The 19,298-nt window shown below is 41.4% G+C and overlaps 1 protein-coding gene across 2 annotated transcripts in view; it reads left to right on the top strand.

The window, feature by feature from the left end:
- The window catches only part of CCDC28B (coiled-coil domain containing 28B), a 47,480-nt gene that overhangs the window by 25,028 nt on the left and 3,154 nt on the right, over window positions 1-19,298 (top strand). For both annotated transcript variants that reach the window (XM_089673840.1, XM_089673841.1), the window contains exon 5: window positions 11,039-11,061. In XM_089673840.1, coding sequence (XP_089529966.1) covers window positions 11,039-11,061 — 23 coding nt within the window. The remainder of the gene's footprint in view (window positions 1-11,038; window positions 11,062-19,298) is intronic.

Genomic DNA, 19,298 nt, shown 5'->3' on the forward strand with positions numbered 1-19,298 from the left:
GATGTCAGGCTCAATTCTCAAGAGGTGCTTCTCTCCTTTTTCTGATCTACAGAAGTTGCTACAGCTTATTTGGAAGCCTTGCCCTCAGTGCCACACGGAATCCTACGCTCTTCATACAGTAGCCACTAATACCACGATCACCCATACTACCATTTCCCAGGACTTTGCAGTGTTTGCGCTGTTACAACCCTTCCTCAGTTCTCAACACAAATGTCTTTTTGAAATGTCCATAGAAGCAAATACAGCTATTGTCACCTCATTGCATCCTTTTGAACTGTCCATTGTTTTGGTCGAAAGCATGAGAAAAACAGGCTTTTGATTTCAGAGGCCTAAAATTGAATGCAGTTATAGTGGGATATAAAATTGCAGTCTGTTTAGACCCCAGTGCAGTGTTTGATTTGCGTATACAGTAGCATTTTCACTCCAGCCTCTCTTTTCTTGATTTAGTTCTTCACCAATACCATAATTTTTAGATCATTTATGCTGTGGTCTGTGCTGCAGAAATGTGCTGCCACAAGCATATCTGTTTTTTGTTGTTGGTAATTGTGAATCTTTGAAGGTTCATTTGTTGGCAAAATGTTTGACCTGTCTCCCCAAAACAGAGTCTTGTTGAGCATTTTGCATACAGTACCAGGTATATCACCAATTGAGGATGTGCAACAAAAGTTGCCCTGTATTCTGTACTCTTGCTGTAGTCTTGGTATTGTTATCAGTACTGTGGATTTGTGTGCAGGTGTCACATGTAGGGAGATGTTCCATTGGTGCAGGCTGCAATTACATCTTCATGGGGAATGTTGGTATAAAACACTCTGGCTAGGTTGGTTCTTCAAGTACAGGGCCAAAGGCAGTAATTATGTTTATGAGAATGGTCCTGGTTGTTCTTTTCAAGGAACTGATGACTGTTTTTTTCCTGTGCAGATACTGTGGGTTTTGTACCTGCCTTATTTTTTCCCCTTGCAGAGTACTGTTGGTGGCTGTGTCTGAAAATGGTAAATATATTTGCCCAGACTAGGGTTCGTTCCAGGTGTAGATGGCCAGTGCCCTTTGCTGTAGAATAGTTTTTTTGTTTTATTTAAGCTGTTTTGATCCATCTTGTCAAAGAAGTATTTAAGCCATAGTTTTCTAAAAATTTCCTCCACATCACTGCATAACTGGATTTTGTGAATAGATTTTGTTGGGCAAAATGTAAGGACTTTTAAAGTACAGGTGTTTCTGTAGGTCAAAAGGATGCAATGAGATGACACATTTGAGGTGACAATGGCTGTATTTGCTTCTATGGGTATTTCAAAACCACTGGTATTTGAGGTGAGAATTGTGCCGGAAATCCTTGGTGAGTTAACTGCCTCAATAAGACCTATAAACTCTGATATCTTACAATAATGAATCTGTGTCAGAGATATAACTAGAACCTTCAGGACCCCGGTGCAAGAAACTATGAAGGGCCCCCCTGACCTCTGCCGGGGCCTATCCCTCAAAGCCTGGTGCCCTTCCCTCCCGTCCTGGGGCTCTTTCACATGCTCTGCAGCGGGCCTCCTTCCTGCCGTCTTGGCATATTTACCAGCCCCTTCCCCCCTGCTCTCCATCCTGATACATCCCCCTCTGCAGCTGGCAGGAGAGGGAAGGGGGGAAACTGGCAGAGCTGCGGGGGAATGAGAGGGGGGTCAGGGGGCAGCAGGGAATTGGTAACCAGGATAGGAGGGGCAGCAGGGGTGGCTTATAAAGAAACCAATCCCATTCATTTTCCTTCTGCAGCCGCTGAATGCTTGCGGGAAGGAGAGAAGGAAGAGCAGACTTTTAATGGGTGCAGGAGGAAATTGGAGGGCATCTGTTCCTCTGTATGTCGCCCCTGCCACACCTCCTATCCAAGTGTGCAGGGGAGCCACAGGAGCCCCCTGGAGAATGGGGCCAGGTCACTATTGTGACCCATGCAACCCCTGTAGTTACGTTCCTGATCTCTGTGATATAAAACCTATTGCTCTAAATATATCAATAGCTTTTACCAATAAGGCCAGGGTGGATTGCACACTAGCTGCTGTGCTTGTAATCCCAGCATTTTAGTGCACACAGGTGGCACAGATGCAGCATCCAACCCCATGGTCAGCAGCATGTCAAATTCTAAAAAATGGCAGGCTGATTTATGTGCAGCTGGATGGGGCTATATGCTGTTCTAAGTGGTAGTCATATTTAGGGTCCTTGGCATATTTTAACTACCATTGACTATAGCAGGAGGCAGGCAGCAAGTCTGGACACTGCAACTGTGTCTCCCAGGCATAGTAAAATGCTGGGACTGCACACCTGGCAGCTATATCCCACTTGTGCTAGGGGGCCTAAGGTGTGTCAAGAAAAAAGTATTTTTAAAAGAAATTATATACTGTATGTCATTGCTCTTCTTTGTAACTTTGTATATAAATATGCCGGTTTTTCAACCATTTTTCTTAAAGCCTGAAGAAGTGATCAAAGTTATCCCTAGAACTTGCATCTTTATTAACTTAAGTTAGGCAATAAATTGTATCACTTAGACTCCATTCACACTAGTGCGATTCAGAAATGACTTGAGTCGCACAGAACCACATGACAATGGAAATCACATTGTTTTCATTGTTACCCATTTATGTCAAAGCAACTGAACACAGTGCGATTTTGGAAAAGGTTCCTGTACTACTTTGGTGCAATTGCAGCATGATTTTTTCCCCATAGAATATGCAAACCACATCCAAGTTGCACAACATAATTGCACTGAAAATTGGATTGCAGTACTGTGAACCTCAAACTTTCTGCATTAATAGATGATTAACACAGTAAAACACCCTACTATTGCTATGATGGAAAAATGTCAGATACAAATTTTGAAGTGTTCAGAGAATTTACATTCAGTATAGTACACATAAGGTAAAGAGAATACAGCAGGTGGGATATGGTTTTACAAACTGATTACAGATTTTTTTTTTTTTTAGAAGTAGACTTTTTTTAACAAGACACAGATACATAATTTTTCATTTCATTTTACAATGTTGTACATTCACTAGTTAAATCTGTCGACAAGCTGCTAATGAGTGTGTTGGTTGATCATAATTACATAGCTAGTCTGGCTGAAAAAAGACAAAAAAGTCCATCCAGATCAACCATTAAAAAAAAAAAAGTTTTAATCCTACACCCACAGTTGATCCAGAGGAAGGCAAAAAAACCCAGCAAAGCATGATCCAATTTGCTGCTTCAGGGGAAAAAAATTCCTTCCTGATCCCCCGAGAGGCAATCGGATATTCCCTGGACCAACCTTATCTATAAATGTTAGTATCCAGTTATATTCTGTGTATCCAAGAAAGAATCCAGGCCTTTTTTAAAGCAATCCACTGAGCTGGCCAGAACCAACTCTGGAGGGAGTCTATTCCACATTTTCACAGCTCTTACTGTGAAGAAACCTTTCAGTGTTTGGAGATTAAATTTCTTTTCCTCCAGAGGTAAAGAGTGCCCCCTTGTCCTCTGTAATGACCTCAGAGTGAATAACTGCACACCGAGTTTGCTATATGAACCACTGATGTATTTATACATGTTGATCATATCCCCCCTTAATCTGCTCTTCTCAAGAGAGAATAAATTACGTTCCTCTAATCTTTCCTCATAGCTGATCTCCTCCATGCCTCTTATCAATTTGGTTGTCCTTCTCTGTACTTTCTCCAGTTCCCCAATGTTATTTTTGTGAATTGGTGCCCAAAACGGAACTGCATATTCCAGATGAGGTGTTACTAATGATTTGTACAGCGGTAATATGATATCTCTCTCTCTCTGGAGTCTATACCTCTTTTAATACAAGAGAGGATTTTTATCACTTTAAAATCTGCATTGCATGCCATTATTAAGCTTGTGATCTACAAGAACTCCCAGATCCTTCTCCACCATTGATTCCCCCAGTTGTACCCACCTAGTATGTATGATGCATGATGGATCATGTTTTTGGACACACTGAAAGATTATATTACACACACAAGACATTGTACAACACTAGACATGTCCTAGTATCTGACTATCTGGCATACTCCTAGGTTCAGTAACACCACTGATTTTTACAGCTGCAACTTGGTCGAATTTCCACCACCTCTAGCTCAGGCCCTCTGATCCCTGCTAACTATTATTACTTGTAAACACAGAAGTCCGGCTTCTGTGTTTACAAGTGATAGCTTGTCTCCCAGTGACTCCCACAGATCTGATCTCCTGGGTGGCTCCCACTGAATGCAGGACTGGGACTAGGGAGATGCAGGTGCCCAAGGTGCAGCGCCATCATGGGCGGGAGGGGGCGTGTGGTAGGATGCACCCTCTGTGATCACCATTTTTTTCCCTGGTCCCAGATGCTGATGCCTCCTTTAGATCATCTCCCTACAAGTGAGAGAGGCAAAGTTGCCTATAGTGTGCGGGAAGGTACTGGAGCCGGCTGGGTGCTTCAGCCAAAAATGGCAACAAAAGTAGGGCATGTGGAAGATGGTGGAGCTTTTGATGAGGGGGGGAGAAGTTGAAGGCAGTGGAAGGAGGGTTGTGTGCAGAGGTCAGAGGATGGGGGAAATGTGGATGGGGATGCAGAGGTAAGCAGCTGTGAAAAAGGGCTGGACTCTGCACTCTGTGTATAGCGCACCCCTGAACTCTGCACTTTGTGTGTAACACTACCCTGAACTTTGCACTCTGTGTGTAATGCACCCTGGAACTCTGTACTTAGCCCACTCTTGAAATTTGAACTCTGTGTGTAATGCACCCCTGAGCTCTGCACTCCGAACACAGCGCACTCCTGAACCCTGCACTCTATTTGTAGCGCACCCTTGAACTCTTGACTCTGTGTGTAATACACCCCTAAATTCTGCACTTTGGATGTAATGCACTCTTGGTGTTTAATGCCCCTTTAAAACTCTCCCACTGTTAGTGAAACTTGGGCACTCCTGCTATGTGATGCTATTTAGCAGGTGTTTGTGTAGGAAGGGGGGTTGTGGCGAGAAGGGTACCTATTGAGAATTATCTGGCAAAAAACAAAACATGAGTAACACTAATAACTAAAACACTTTAACCAGTTAAGGACCGCCTACCACAGATTTACTGTGATAGAACACCCCCTCTGTGCTGGATCATATACATGTATGTGATCCAGCTTTTCTGAGTAGGTGGCACGCATGAGCGTGCATCCACCACCCTGGCTGTGCTGTAATTCCCTACAGCAAAAACTGATCAGCAGGTTCTGGCCAATAATTTATGGCCATGACCCACTGATTGGCTGAGCGAATGACCGAAGAGAGCCCTGTGTTGGTAAACAACACAGGTCGCTCTATAGATAGCAGTGATGTGGCTGTTTTTTCTCTCCATTCAAAGCACAGCACAGTCACATTGCTTAGTAAAAGCAGCACACTTTACACAAAGTAAACATTGTTAGGCACACAGTTACCCTTTGATTGCCCCTAGATGTTAACCCCTTTCTAGCCAGTGTCATTAGTACAGTGACAGTGTATATTATTAGCATTGATCACTTTATTAGGGCTCTGAGGAAGAGGTTGTCTCCTTGAAACGCGTTAGCCAGTTGGTCATCCAGGGTTCCATCGTATGGACTCAGATGTTGTTTGGATCATACATCTTCTTCAGTTTGACATGTCTGTGTTTTTATGTCTATTGTAAGTATGATACTTACTTTGTTTCTTCAATAAATATATTAAACGATAATGCACTAGGTCGGTGCGCCCTTTTTCTGTTTGTCCATTTGCATTTACTGTATTAGTGTCACTGGAGATGTCAGTACCCATCCAGCGTCAGTTAGTGTCAGATAACCCACCGCACTATCACAGTCCCACTAGAGCCCTGGTTAAAAGTTTTGAGAATCACACAAATATCAATTTTCCTAAAGTCTGCTGCTTCAGTATTTTTAGATCTTTTTGGCAGATGTTACTATGATATAGTGAAGTATAATTACAAGCATTTCATAAGTGTCAAAGGTTTCTATTGACAATTACATTAAGTGTATGCAAAAAGTCAATATTTGCAGTGTTGACTCTTCTTTTTCGAGAAAGCTGCAATTCACCCTGGCATACTGTCAATCAACTTCTGTGCCACATCCTGACTGATGACAGCCCATTCTTGCATAATCAATGTTTGGAGATTGTCAGAATTTGTGGGGGGTTTTTGGTCACCTGCCTCTTGACGATTGACCTCAAGTTCTCAAATAGGAATAAGGTCTGGAGAGTTTCCTGGCCATGGACCCAAAATTTGAATATTTTATTCCCAAAACCATTTAGTTATTACTTTTGCTTTATGGCAAGGTGCTCCATTGTGCTGGAAAAAGCATTGTTTATCACCAAACTGTTCTTCGATGGTTGGAAAAAGTTGCTCTCAGAGATGTTTTTGTTCCATTCTTTTAATGGTTGTGTTCTTAGGCAAAATTGTGAGCCCACTCCTTTGGCTGAGAAGCAACACCACACAGGACTGATGGTAGTGCTCACCTTTTCTTCTCCGGACAAGGTTTTTTCTGGATCCCCCAAACAATCGGAAAGGGGATTCATCAGAGAAAATGACTTTACCCCAATCCTCAGTAGTCTGTACCTTTTGCAGAATATCAGTCTGTCCCTGATGTTTTTCCTGGAGAGAAGTGGCTTCTTTGTTCCCCTTCTTGCCAAAAGTCTTTGCCTTACTGTGCATGCAGATGTATTCACACCTGCCTGCTGCCATTCCTGTGCAAGTTCTGCACTGGTGGTGCCCAGATCCCGCAGCTAAATCAAATTTAGGAAACGATCCTGGTGCTTGCTGGACTTTCTTGGGCACCCTGAAGCCTTCTTTACAACAACTGAACCTCTCTCCTTGAATTTCTTGGCGATCCTATAAATCATTGATTTCGGTGCAATCCTAGTAGCGGCAATATCCTTGCCTGTGAATCCCTTTTTGTACAAAGCACTGATGACTGCACGTGTTTCCTTGAAGGTAAATTAATATTTGTGTCATTCTCAAAACTTTGGCCAGGGCTGTACAAGTCGCTGATCACTAACATTGTTTGTAGATGCCATAACTTTCATGCAAACCAATGAATATGCACCTATTGGAATTTTTTTTTTTTTTACCAAAGGCATGCAGCAGAATACATTTGACCTACATTTATGAAGAAATTCGATTTTTTAAATTTGTATTGGATATGTTTTATAGCAGAAAGTAAAACCCAGTGGTGATCAAATACCAGCAAAAGAAAGCTCTATGTATATGAAAAAAATTCTATTATTTTAATTTGGGTACAGCGTTGCATGACCGTGCAGTTCCTAGTTAAAGTAGTGCAGTGCCAAATAGCAAAAAATGGCCTTGTCAGGATGGGTGTAAAACCTTCAGGAGCTTAAGTGGTTAATATGATAGAAATGGAGTAACCTTACCTTTTAGTCCCAGAAGCGCCCTGCTTTCTCAGAACTGCTAAAATGTAAAGCTGAACTCCAGGCAAACAGCTAAATACACAGATGAATATATATAGGAGCACTTTTACCTACCAAAAGATTTATATTTCTTTCCATCCAGTGCTATGATTTACACAGCTCTGCCACACAGGATAGCCATGTCTGGCAGGGCGGATGACCTGATTTTTGTTGCAATCTAAGCAGACCTTCACTTAAAAGTGAAAGTACCACGCATAAACGTCTCCCCTCCTCCCCTAACATATTAGTTTTTTTCCCCTGGAAATAGGTACCATTTTCTGACAGGTACCCACTCCCACTTCTGCAATTCTTGCCTAGGCAAAAATTATGTCAGCTCACTCAGTAAACTTAGCCAGAAGCAATCCACTTCATTTAGTATTTTCAAGTACCTGCTGAGACTAATTCAGTCATACACATTTCACATTTTGCCAAAATTACCCTAAAGCATAAAAGAGATTGCAAGTTACTTGTATTCATGAAAAATTAATTCAATAGAATAATTCATGTAATAGAGTTAGTTCATCCAGTTATCCTTACTGTCCTGTATTTGATATTGGAGGGTTTTTAATAGTAACTCTGCTTTTATTTAAATATATATATATCGACTGTGATGATAGTAGTCTGCTTTCACTGTAAGGCAGGTCATAGATGGAGCAAATTTCTTTCCAGCAACCACGGGTTGAAGGGTTGGGGGGTGGCTAGGAAAGCCGTTCCTGCCGGGAGGACACAGCAATTACTGCTAGTGGCTATAACAGCTGCTAGCAACAATTGCATGGAAAATCCAGCAGGTGTGATCAGTCGATCAACTTTGCTACATTCAGCCTGCCCATACAAGGTTCAAATCTCGGCCAATTCCTGCTGAACCAGTCAAGATTCAAACCATCTATGGCTGGCTTAACTTGGACTAAACAGCCTTCATGTGTATCCGAACCGCCCAAATAAAAATGTAATATATTGCAGCTTACCAGTCCATAGATGGTAGCTGCATTCCTTTTCACTTTTCAGGCCAAGAATATTTTCAGCAACTACAGAAAATAACCGTTAATCTTGCCAGAAATGTAGTGTCTTTATTACTCCCTGTGATCCCAAAAGACACCAAAACAATCTCATCTTGCCTATATAAACTGCTTATCTCATCAACCCACCATATAAAGGAGATAAACAAAGGCAGACATGTTGGAAATCCAGCCCGTGTGAGAACCATGGTTGCAGCTATAGTTCACCAATAAGTGTAGCCAAGAAGAGACAGGAAACAAGTTATTTTCAGTATTACCAGGTAAAAATAAAGGGAAAAATTCAGAAGAATTAAAACTGATACAGCCACAGCAGCTAAAGATTGGTAAGCTGCAATATATTCCATTTTTGTGTTGAGGTTTAGACATGCTTTGTATAGCAAGTGAGAAACTGGCCACAACAAGCTTTTGTGTTTTAAAAAAAAAAAAAATAGCATCCATCTGTAATGCATTGTTAAGGTAAAAAGCCTGCCACGCTCTCGGCTCGGAACTGTACGTGAGCACTTGCAGACCGGAGTTGGCCAAGAGTCTCTGATGATTGCTGCTACTAGTACTACTTCTGAGGGCACTGTCCACCTGGCGAGTGGACTGGAGGAGACTGCTGTGAGTGACTGCCTGACTGGTCTGCGACATTGTGTGACTGGACTGGAGAAGCCAGAGCCCAGAGGGGAGCAGCCTCGGTTTCTGTGACTGTCACTGATGCTGACTGTTGGTGAGTTGAGTTCACCATTAACAAATTGACTTCTCCCCAAGTTACGACCTGCTGGACTACTATTATATTTTCTGCCAACTGTCTTGTCTGCCCCTAAGGCAAGTCAACTTGCCAGCCAGCCCTAAACTAGCCATACACGGCTAGATTTCTCTTGTTGAGAAAAATCTGTTATATATTATAATTTAGTTTTGTTGTTCTAACCTATATTAATATAGCACTGACCACCTTAAAAAAAAAAAAAGTATTCTCTCTATGGGGGCAAAGTGGTCTCTCTTTCTCTCTGTGGAAGCAAATGCAAAGCGGTCTCTCTCTTTCTGGGGGGCAAAACAGTCTCTCTCTCTCTCTCTCTCTCTCTCTGAGGGTTAGGTGGTATATCTCTCTCTGTGGGGGCAAAGCGGTCTCTTCCTCTCTGTGGGGGCAAAGCGGTCTCTTCCTCTCTGTGGGGGCAAAGCGGTCTCTCTCTCTTTGGGGACAAAATGGTCTCTTTCTCACTTTCTCTGTGGGGCAAAGTGGTCTCTCTGTGTGGGGGCAAAGCAGTCTCTCTCTCTATGGGGGTAAAGCGGTCTCTCTCTCTCTGGGGGCAAAGCAGTCTCTCTCTGTGTTAAGGGAAAGTGGTCTCACTCGGTGGTTGCAAAACGGTCTCTCTCTCTCGGTGGGGGCAAAGCGGTCTCTCTCTCTCGGTGTGGGTAAAGTGGTCTCTCTCTCTCAATCTCTCTTTGGATGCAAAGCAGTCTCTCTGTGTGGGGGCAAAGTGGTCTCTCTGTGGAGGCAAAGCAGTCTCTCTGTGGAGGCAAAGCAGTCTCTCTCTCTCTCTTTGGGGGCAAAGTGGTCTCTCTCTGTGAGGGCAAAGCGGTCTCTCTCTCGCTCTCTCTGTGGGGGCAAAGTGTTCTCTCTGTGTATGGGCAAAGCAGTCTCTCTGTGGGGGCAATGCAGTCTCTCTCTCTGTGTGGGCAGAGCGGTCTCTGTTTCTGTGGCGGCAGAGGGGTCTCTCTCTCTGTGGGGGCACGGTGGTCTCTCTCTCTCTCTCGGTGGGAGCAAAGTGGTCTCTCTCTCTCCCTCTCTCGGTGGGGGCAAAGTGGTCTCTCTCTGTGGGGGCAAAGCAATCTCTCTCTCTGTGGGGGCAAAGCAGTCTCTCTCTCTCTTTGGGGCCAAAGTGGTCTCTCTCTGTGAGGGCAAAGCGGTCTATTTCTCTTTGTAAGGGCGAAGTGAGAGGGGGCAACAAGAGCAGCAGTGACTGGTGGATAGTAAAAGAATCAGGAGACCCAGTAACACCCGCAAAAAAAGAAGTAGGAGTAAGAGCGGAGAATCACTAGTTATTCACATTAGGATTGAGTAGATTCCCCTATCTATGCTGAACAGTGTGGATGGAGGAACATTGATGGAGCAGCGGCTATCAGGATACCTAAACAGTGACTGTATCTGATTGGCTGCAAGCACGGCTGGTCAACAATTTTCCAACCAGGTCCTTCAATTTTCAGTTTGGAGAGGCAGGTGGTGTCGACAGAGTCACCCACAGCTCAGATTTTGTCCAATTTAACAGAAAATGACATAATCGAACCATGTATGATCAGCATAAGTCATAAACAAGTGACCAGGTAATGACCACCAGAGCTGTAAAAATATCACAACAGCAGCAAAAAATTCTTGAAGCAGGTATATGAAACAAAACTTCACAACCAAAACACTAAGAGGCTTGCAGCCCTTCGCATATGCTCTGCCACCAACACTAATCTATAACTCATTATTGCTCTTATGCCAGGGTTCACTCTGGATACATTAATACAGTGTAGTTCCTCTCCAGTCAATCCTGCACAATCACTTTTCAGTGCTCTGTTAACCATAGCTTTTAAATATGTGGGACTTATGCAGCTAATATATTTTCTTCATTTTGTGTCTTTCAGCTGGAAGAATTGAGCAATTCAATGTATCCTTTTAAACGGTTAGGGGCCCAGGTCTTTCAAGAATCAGAAACAGATCTAGCCCTCTTACCTCTATTGCAGCATATTCAAAAACATCCATTGAATCACAGAAGAAAGGTAACATTTTTGTAAGTGAAGTGATTTATTTCGTATAAGCAGATGAGTATACAGTATACTAGTTAAGTGCATATAACCCTTCTCTAAATTGCATCTCTATCAGAGCCTGTGTTAACATCACAGCTGCAGCTCTCTTCATACAGGTGAAAGGGAATGCAAAAGGTAGTTTGAATCAGATTGATTCTGTTTTTTCCTTCTTTTTTTTTTTTTTTTTACTCTTGAATAAAATGTTAAGGTTTTGTGTTTTTTTTTGGTTGGGTTTTTGTGGGCTCTGAGTCTTCTTACTGGGAAGGTTCACTCTACTATTGGTCCTGGTGACCACTGTATTCTGTACAGAAAGTGTTGTCATGGAACAGGAGCTCAGGAGACACATTTTCAAGTGGGAAAACCTATTGTGAGAACTAAGATAAGTCATTTCCATGCTTTATAGAAATCTTGGCTCACTTCCTGAAGTGTGCATTGCTCCCTCTATCCAAATCAAAAGATTGGACTTTACATAAATTTGCAAAGGATTTCTATTGCAGGTCAAGAGAAAGCCAGCTGCAGGTGAAATACACTTGTCAACTAACTGTGAATGATCTAAGAAGCATCTCAAAAAGACACCAAGTGCAAGCAGAATGCACCTGAAAAGTAATTTGATAGATCCTAATAATTTACACAATGGGTTACATTATCACATATACTGTAAGAATTTCAGGTAACCTAAAATAAGTTTATGGCCCATTCATACCTATGTATGCATCACATGGTAATGCAGACACATAGGTGTGAATGGGCCCATACAGTTTGCTTATGGGTGAAGCTATGCTAACAATAATCTGCAGTATTCATGCAGTAAGCTGTGCACTTTGACACGATCAGCTCTATTCAGAAATGTTGGATAGTTAATGGCACCACTGATTGTTCACTTCAGGCAGCTCAGCTATGGCAGAATGGATTTAAAGTTCTCATGCACACTGGACATTTTTAAAGCTGCTGTGTTTGGCTTTTGGCCAGAACTAGTGGGTTTCTAGTTTTTTAGCTGTAAAAACGCTCTAATGCTGGTAAACACGGTAAAACGTGGCAAACCAGCGTTTTGGGGTGTTTTTTTGAGCCAAAATTAAATTTTTTTGTGTGTAAAAAAAAACACTAAAAAACATAAATCGCAACTAAACGCTAATGCAAAAACGCTAAAAATGTGGAAAAGCACGCGTTTTTAACGTGACTTTATACAGCTAATGCTACCGACATTTTTGAAAAGCCCAGTGTGCATGAGGATAAAAAGTAATAGCTATCCTCCATGCATCTGATTCTGTCCTAGCACATGATAGTGTTGCTTCAAATGTGACAAATTTGCTTTAACCAATAGCCGCCCGGCCAATAGCCGTTTGGTGGCCGGCAAAATGCTGTAGATTTCCGGGTGGACGCCATATGGCATCCTCCTGGGCATGCGCAGTTTTCACGTTTGCAGAGCTGCGCAGTGGCGCGATCTGTCACCAGCCGTGTACCTTGGACACGGCCGATGACAGATCTGAGTACCGGTGACCAATCACAGCAGGTCACATGACAGTTGTATACAATGGATGGCTTCATTTATGCCATCCATTGTATACTAGTGTCTAGCTGTGAATGGTCACAGCGATCACATGCACATGTCATGTGATTAGCTGTGGCCAAATCACAGCTAAGCACAAAAAAAAAAAAAAAAACCCTGAATGAATCATTCAGGTAAATGCTTGCTTATAGCAAGGTAATTCTTTGCTATAAGCAAATTGTGTAAAAAAAAAAAAAAAATAGTGATCACTTCCCCAAAGTAGTACAATGTTACTATGGTAACATTGTACTACTTTGGACATAGTGAAATATGAAAAAAAATCTTAAAAAAAAAGAAAAAAAATAATAAAAAATTAAAAATAATAAAAAAATATATATATATATTTTTTTTTCATACTGTCACCAGTCATTGTCCCTGATCACTGCCATGCCAGTTATATGATGACGCTGTAGTGCACTGGTGACAGTATGTAAAAAAAAATAGTGAAAATATTTTTTTAAATTTTTTTCATTTTCCGAAAAATTATGACAAAAGTATACAACTTCAAAAAACTCGCCATGCCTCTTATGAAGTACGTCGGACTGTCTACTTTGCAAAAAGGGGTCATTTGGGGATATCTGTACTGTTCTGACATTCTTGGACCTCAAGAAATTAGATTGGCTGTCAGTACTTCAGGATTGATCAATATTCAGATCTATACCATAGTTTGTGAACTCTATAACTTTCCTACAAACTAAAAAATACATCCTAATTTGGGTTATTTACACCAAAGACATGTAGCAGAATACATCTTCGCCTAAATTTATGAAGAACAATTATTTATTTGCAAACTTTTATAACAGAAACAAAGAAAAACGTGTTTTTTTTTCAAAATTTTCGGTTAATTTATTTGTTAACTTAGCAAAAAATAAAAACCCCAGTGGTGATTAAATACCACCAAAAGAAAGCTCTAGTTGTGCGAAGAAAATGATAAAATTTTAGTTTGGGTACAATGTTGTATGACCGCGCAATTGTCAAAGTGAGAGAGCGCTGAAACCTGAAAAATGGCCTGGGCAGGAAGGGGTTAAAAGTGCCCCTTATGGAAATGGTTAAAGTAACAGTGCCATCTACTGTCAGCATTGCATAAACTAAAGTCTATTGAAAGCTTTTTTTTACCCATTAACCACTTGCCCTCCAGAGGATTTACCCCCCTTCCTGACCAGGCCATTTTTTGTGTTACGGCGCTGTGTTACTTTAAGTGACAATTGCGCGATCATGCAACCCTGCACCCAAATGAAATTTACGTCCTTTTTTTCCCACAAATATAGCTTTGTTTTAGTGGTATTTGAGCACTTGTGCAATTTTTATTTTTTTGCGCTATAAAAAAAAAATAGACGGGCAATTTTGAGAAAAAAAAAACAATATTTTCGCTATTAAACATGTCCAGTAAAAAAATTAAAAAAATCTAATTTCATTATAAATTTAGGCCAAAATGTATTCTGCTACCTGTCTTTGCTAAAAATAAAACAATTTTTTAAAAATTGCAATACGTGTAAATTAATTGGTTTACGTGAAAGTTATAGTGTCTACATATGGCGGTATATATACTGGGATTTTTTTTTTCATTTTTACTAGTAATAGCGGTGATCATCAACTTATAGCAGGACTGCGGCAGCCATTCTGACACTGGGGGAAATTGACTTGTCGTCACTGACATCCCCAGTAATAAAAAGCACTGACACTGTACTGGGCAGGAAGGGGTTAACATGTGGGGTGAATAAAGGGTTAACTGTGTGCTGTTTTGCTGTGGGTTGTTAGTGCGTTCAACTGTAAGCACACTGCTTTGCATGGCTCTGCTATTAAATTTACGTCCTTTTTTCCCCACAAACAAAGCTTTCTTTTAGTGGTATTTGAGCACTTGTGCAGTTTTTTTTTTTGCACTATAAAAAAAAAGACCATCGGTAATGCTCCACGATCATCGGGTGCTGGCAGGTAATCACCAGTTTGGACCCGGTGCTCAGGCAGAGCATAGCACGTCCCCTACCCGAAAATACAAAATCGTGTGTATGTGTGTATATGTATATATGTATATATATATATATATATATATATATATATATATATATTATACATGTGTGTGTGATTTTGCGCACCCCTGCCGCCCTTTAGCAGTACATCGGCTATAGGGAGCGGTGGGAAAGCGGTTAAAAGAGAAAAAAAAAAGTATATTATACTCATCACTGAGAGGCTGAGCCAGGCGCCGGTCCAGGCTTCGTTGGGATCGCTTCAGAGCCTGGACTGGCTCTGTGACATCAGCTGGCAGCGGGCTTTAATTTGCTGCCTGCTGAAAACAAGTCACAGGAGTGCAGAACTAACCCCACTCCTGTGATCCATAGAAGTACAGCCAATAAAGCTTTGGCTATACTTCTCCTTTAAAATGAACTAGTCGTAGTACACATTTTGACCTGCAATAAATGTAAGTCCTGTTGTAGGCTAGTAACACACAGCATTTTTGTGGACCAAGTGATGTGATTTTTGCCCAGTTTCTTTTGCTATGCTACTCAGCCACTCCCACGCCAAGATTTCCACAACATAAAGACTAATCTTTCTGTAGTCCAAGATGTAAACTATGAGTACACATCACAGGAAGTGTGAAGAGAACACAGGACAATTTTAAATTTCTGGCAAGATCAAATTTTTTTTCTCTTTTATCAAACAAATAAATAAAATGCTTTGTGTAACAGACCAAAATGGAGCAAATAAGAGAAGTTCATTGTAGGAATTTACATACACTTGAAGATTAACGAGAGCTACATTTAGCTCTACTCCAGTGATATGACATCTGCAGGCTGCTTTGCCAGTATTCGTCAATATCTCCCCAGCTTCTTCACTGCTCAGGATCTTCAGCCATCTTGATTGCAATGACATAACTCCTGCGCATACATACAGGAGTTTCTTCATCTCAGCACTTGGCACATTCCAGGAGTGTACACCCATGATTCTCAAGTGATGGGTCGTGATCCAAAAAGTGAGTCAGGGGCAGACTGGGCTCCGGGGCAAGTGCCCCCCAGGCCTCTCTGATGCCCCAATAAAACGTTCACTGCCCTGAAAAAATAAAATAAAAACCACCGGCTGCACTAATATAAATGTTAAAATGTTTAGGCGAGCAGGACTGCAACTACGGCCAGTCTTAATATTTGTATTATTGCGGCCAGCCGGTCTAATTAAGGTGGTGCACTTACAAAGCGGTCCCACAGCCCTCGCACTCATTCCTTCTTGGCAGCGCTGGGAGGAAGTGACATATAACTTCACTTCCTTCCAGCCAACTGCGCAGGAGGGAAGAAAAGCATCACTGGATACCAGGGAATGACACTGCTAGGTACTTTTCCTGGGTTGTGGCTAGGTGATGGAGAGCACATTTTGAAGGGAATGAAAGAAAACAAGAAAGTGATGCTGATTGGGGGGTGATTACTGCACTGTCCATTTTGGAAGGAAGCCGTTTGTTTACTGTTTAAAAAGTGCATATACATTGTAGAATACTAATATAAGTTGTTTTGTGGAATAAATTATAATGTTTTGGAAATTAAATTATTTTTAGGTCTAGACCAGGGGTGGGCAAACTTTTTGACTTGAGGGCCGCAATGGGTTCATATATTGGACCCGGGGGCCGGACTAGCTGCTGGCCGGCCCAGCCACTACAATGCCATCCATAGTAAGTATAGTAATATTCCCCCATAGTAAGCATAGTAATTAATCCCCCATATAGTAATTCATCCCCCATAGTAATTCATCCCCCATAGTAATTCATTCCCCATATAGTAATTCATCCCCCATAGTAATTCATCCCCCATATAGTAATTCATCCCCCATAGTAATTCATCCCCCATATAGTAATTCATCCCCCCTATAGTAATTCATCCCCCATATAGTAATTCATCCCCCATAGTAATTCATCCCCCATAGTAATTCATCCCCCATAGTAATTCATCCCCCATATAGTAATTCATCCCCCATAGTAATTCATCCCCCATAGTAATTCATCCCCCATATAGTAATTCATCCCCCATAGTAATTCATCCCCCATATAGTAATTCATCCCCCCTATAGTAATTCATCCCCCATATAGTAATTCATCCCCCATAGTAATTCATCCCCCATATAGTAATTCATCCCCCATAGTAATTCATCCCCCATAGTAATTCATCCCCCATATAGTAATTCATCCCCCATAGTAATTCATCCCCCATATAGTAATTCATCCCCCATAGTAATTCATCCCCCATAGTAATTCATCCCCCATATAGTAATTCATCCCCCATAGTAATTCATCCCCCATATAGTAATTCATCCCCCCTATAGTAATTCATCCCCCATAGTAATTCATCCCCCATATAGTAATTCATCCCCCATAGTAATTCATCCCCCATATAGTAATTCATCCCCCCTATAGTAATTCATCCCCCATAGTAATTCATCCCCCATATAGTAATTCATCCCCCATAGTAATTCATCCCCCATATAGTAATTCATCCCCCCTATAGTAATTCATCCCCCATATAGTAATTCATCCCCCATAGTAATTCATCCCCCATAGTAATTCATCCCCCATAGTAATTCATCCCCCATATAGTAATTCATCCCCCATAGTAATTCATCCCCCATAGTAATTCATCCCCCATATAGTAATTCATCCCCCATAGTAATTCATCCCCCATATAGTAATTCATCCCCCCTATAGTAATTCATCCCCCATATAGTAATTCATCCCCCATAGTAATTCATCCCCCATATAGTAATTCATCCCCCATAGTAATTCATCCCCCATAGTAATTCATCCCCCATATAGTAATTCATCCCCCATAGTAATTCATCCCCCATATAGTAATTCATCCCCCATAGTAATTCATCCCCCATAGTAATTCATCCCCCATATAGTAATTCATCCCCCATAGTAATTCATCCCCCATATAGTAATTCATCCCCCCTATAGTAATTCATCCCCCATAGTAATTCATCCCCCATATAGTAATTCATCCCCCATAGTAATTCATCCCCCATATAGTAATTCATCCCCCCAATAGTAATTCATCCCCCATAGTAATTCATCCCCCCTATAGTAATTAATCCCCCCTATAGTAATTCATTCCCCATATTGTGTCAATTCACTTACCTTTGCTCCGCGCGTTCCTCTCGCCGTGTTCCCGCGCCGTTCCGGTCTTCAGGGCGGACTGTGAGAGGAGAGGAGTTCGTCACGCTGCCCCGCCTACATCCTGACAGCCAATGTTTGCCACGTTCCGCGGGCCGGATTAAAAGGTCCGCCGGGCCGTATAAGGCCCGCGGGCCGTAGTTTGCCCATTGCTGGTCTAGACCTAATAACCAAGGAAAAATGTGGGTCCTGACGTTCCCCAGGTTAAGAACCACTGGTGTACACTGAGTTGCGAGATTGTGAGAAGGAAGGTAAAAATCCTTTATTGCACAACGGACATAGTGGAGTTGATTTAATAAAGTCAAATAGACTATGCACTTTGCAAGTGCAGTTGTACTAATTTTTATTAATAAATGTTGTTAAAGGATAAGTTCACCATTTAAGAAAAAAAAAATAAATGCACATTTTTTTGCAGGTAAAAAAATATGCAGGTTTTTTTTGTTTGTGGAGTCTCTAAAGCATTGCACCAGCGATCAGGAGATTGCTGGTGCCATGCGGGTCTCCCCCTGACCTGTCAGTATATCTGCTTGCAAGCAGTTACTGACAGGAAGGCTGCCCACAAAGGCTGCCAGGACTTGTAATTTTCCCATTCACAGGATACTGTGACTGAGTGACGCGGCCGTGCAGGGCTCCACGTTTTTCTTTTAAACTGTGACAGCTAGCAGGGAGAAGAAAATCCCCCGCTAGCTGTCACAAAGGAGATCGGGGGGTGCAGGGGCCGGTCTGATTGTAACATGTTATGTGTTACATCCTGAATATGGGTGTAACATGTTACGAAAGGTGAACTTATCTTTTAAGCTTCACATAAAGAATACCCAATCAGATGCAAGAAAATAAAAAAAACAAACAAAAAAAACGCATTTTTGCTTGCACATGATTGGATGATGGAAATCAGCAGAGCTTTACCACATTTACTAAGCTCTGGGCAGTGATAATTTTGTTGATTAAAATATTTTTGTAAATTAAATTAACACTATTTTAGTCAACTAAAATAATACTAACACAATTCAAATGACTAAAATATGACTAAAACTAAATCGAAATTTGACGTCAAATTTACCACTGCAACTGCACTTGCAGGGTGCAACTGTACTTTCAAAGTGCATAGTCTATTTGCCTGCAGTATATCCACCACAGTATGTCTCTTATGCAATTAAAAAAATTACAGCTTGCAAATTTTATATTTTTGAACTGAAGCTTCACTTTAACCTGTTTAAAATATGCAATAATTAGGTATGATGTGTGTAAAAAAACAACACCAAGATTTAAAATTCAAAATATTATTATGCTCCAGGCACGAATATTTGCTTTAATTTCTTTAGCAGTATCTACAAAAATGTTGCTGGATTATCTTTACTTTTGCTGAAATATGGTAAATTGAGAATGGAAAATACTCAGACCAATTT

Source organism: Staurois parvus, unplaced genomic scaffold (assembly GCF_062004578.1).
Source record: "Staurois parvus isolate SC_StPar_1 unplaced genomic scaffold, SC_StPar_1.0 ptg000145l, whole genome shotgun sequence".
In the NCBI taxonomy this organism is placed as follows: Eukaryota; Metazoa; Chordata; class Amphibia; order Anura; family Ranidae; genus Staurois; species Staurois parvus.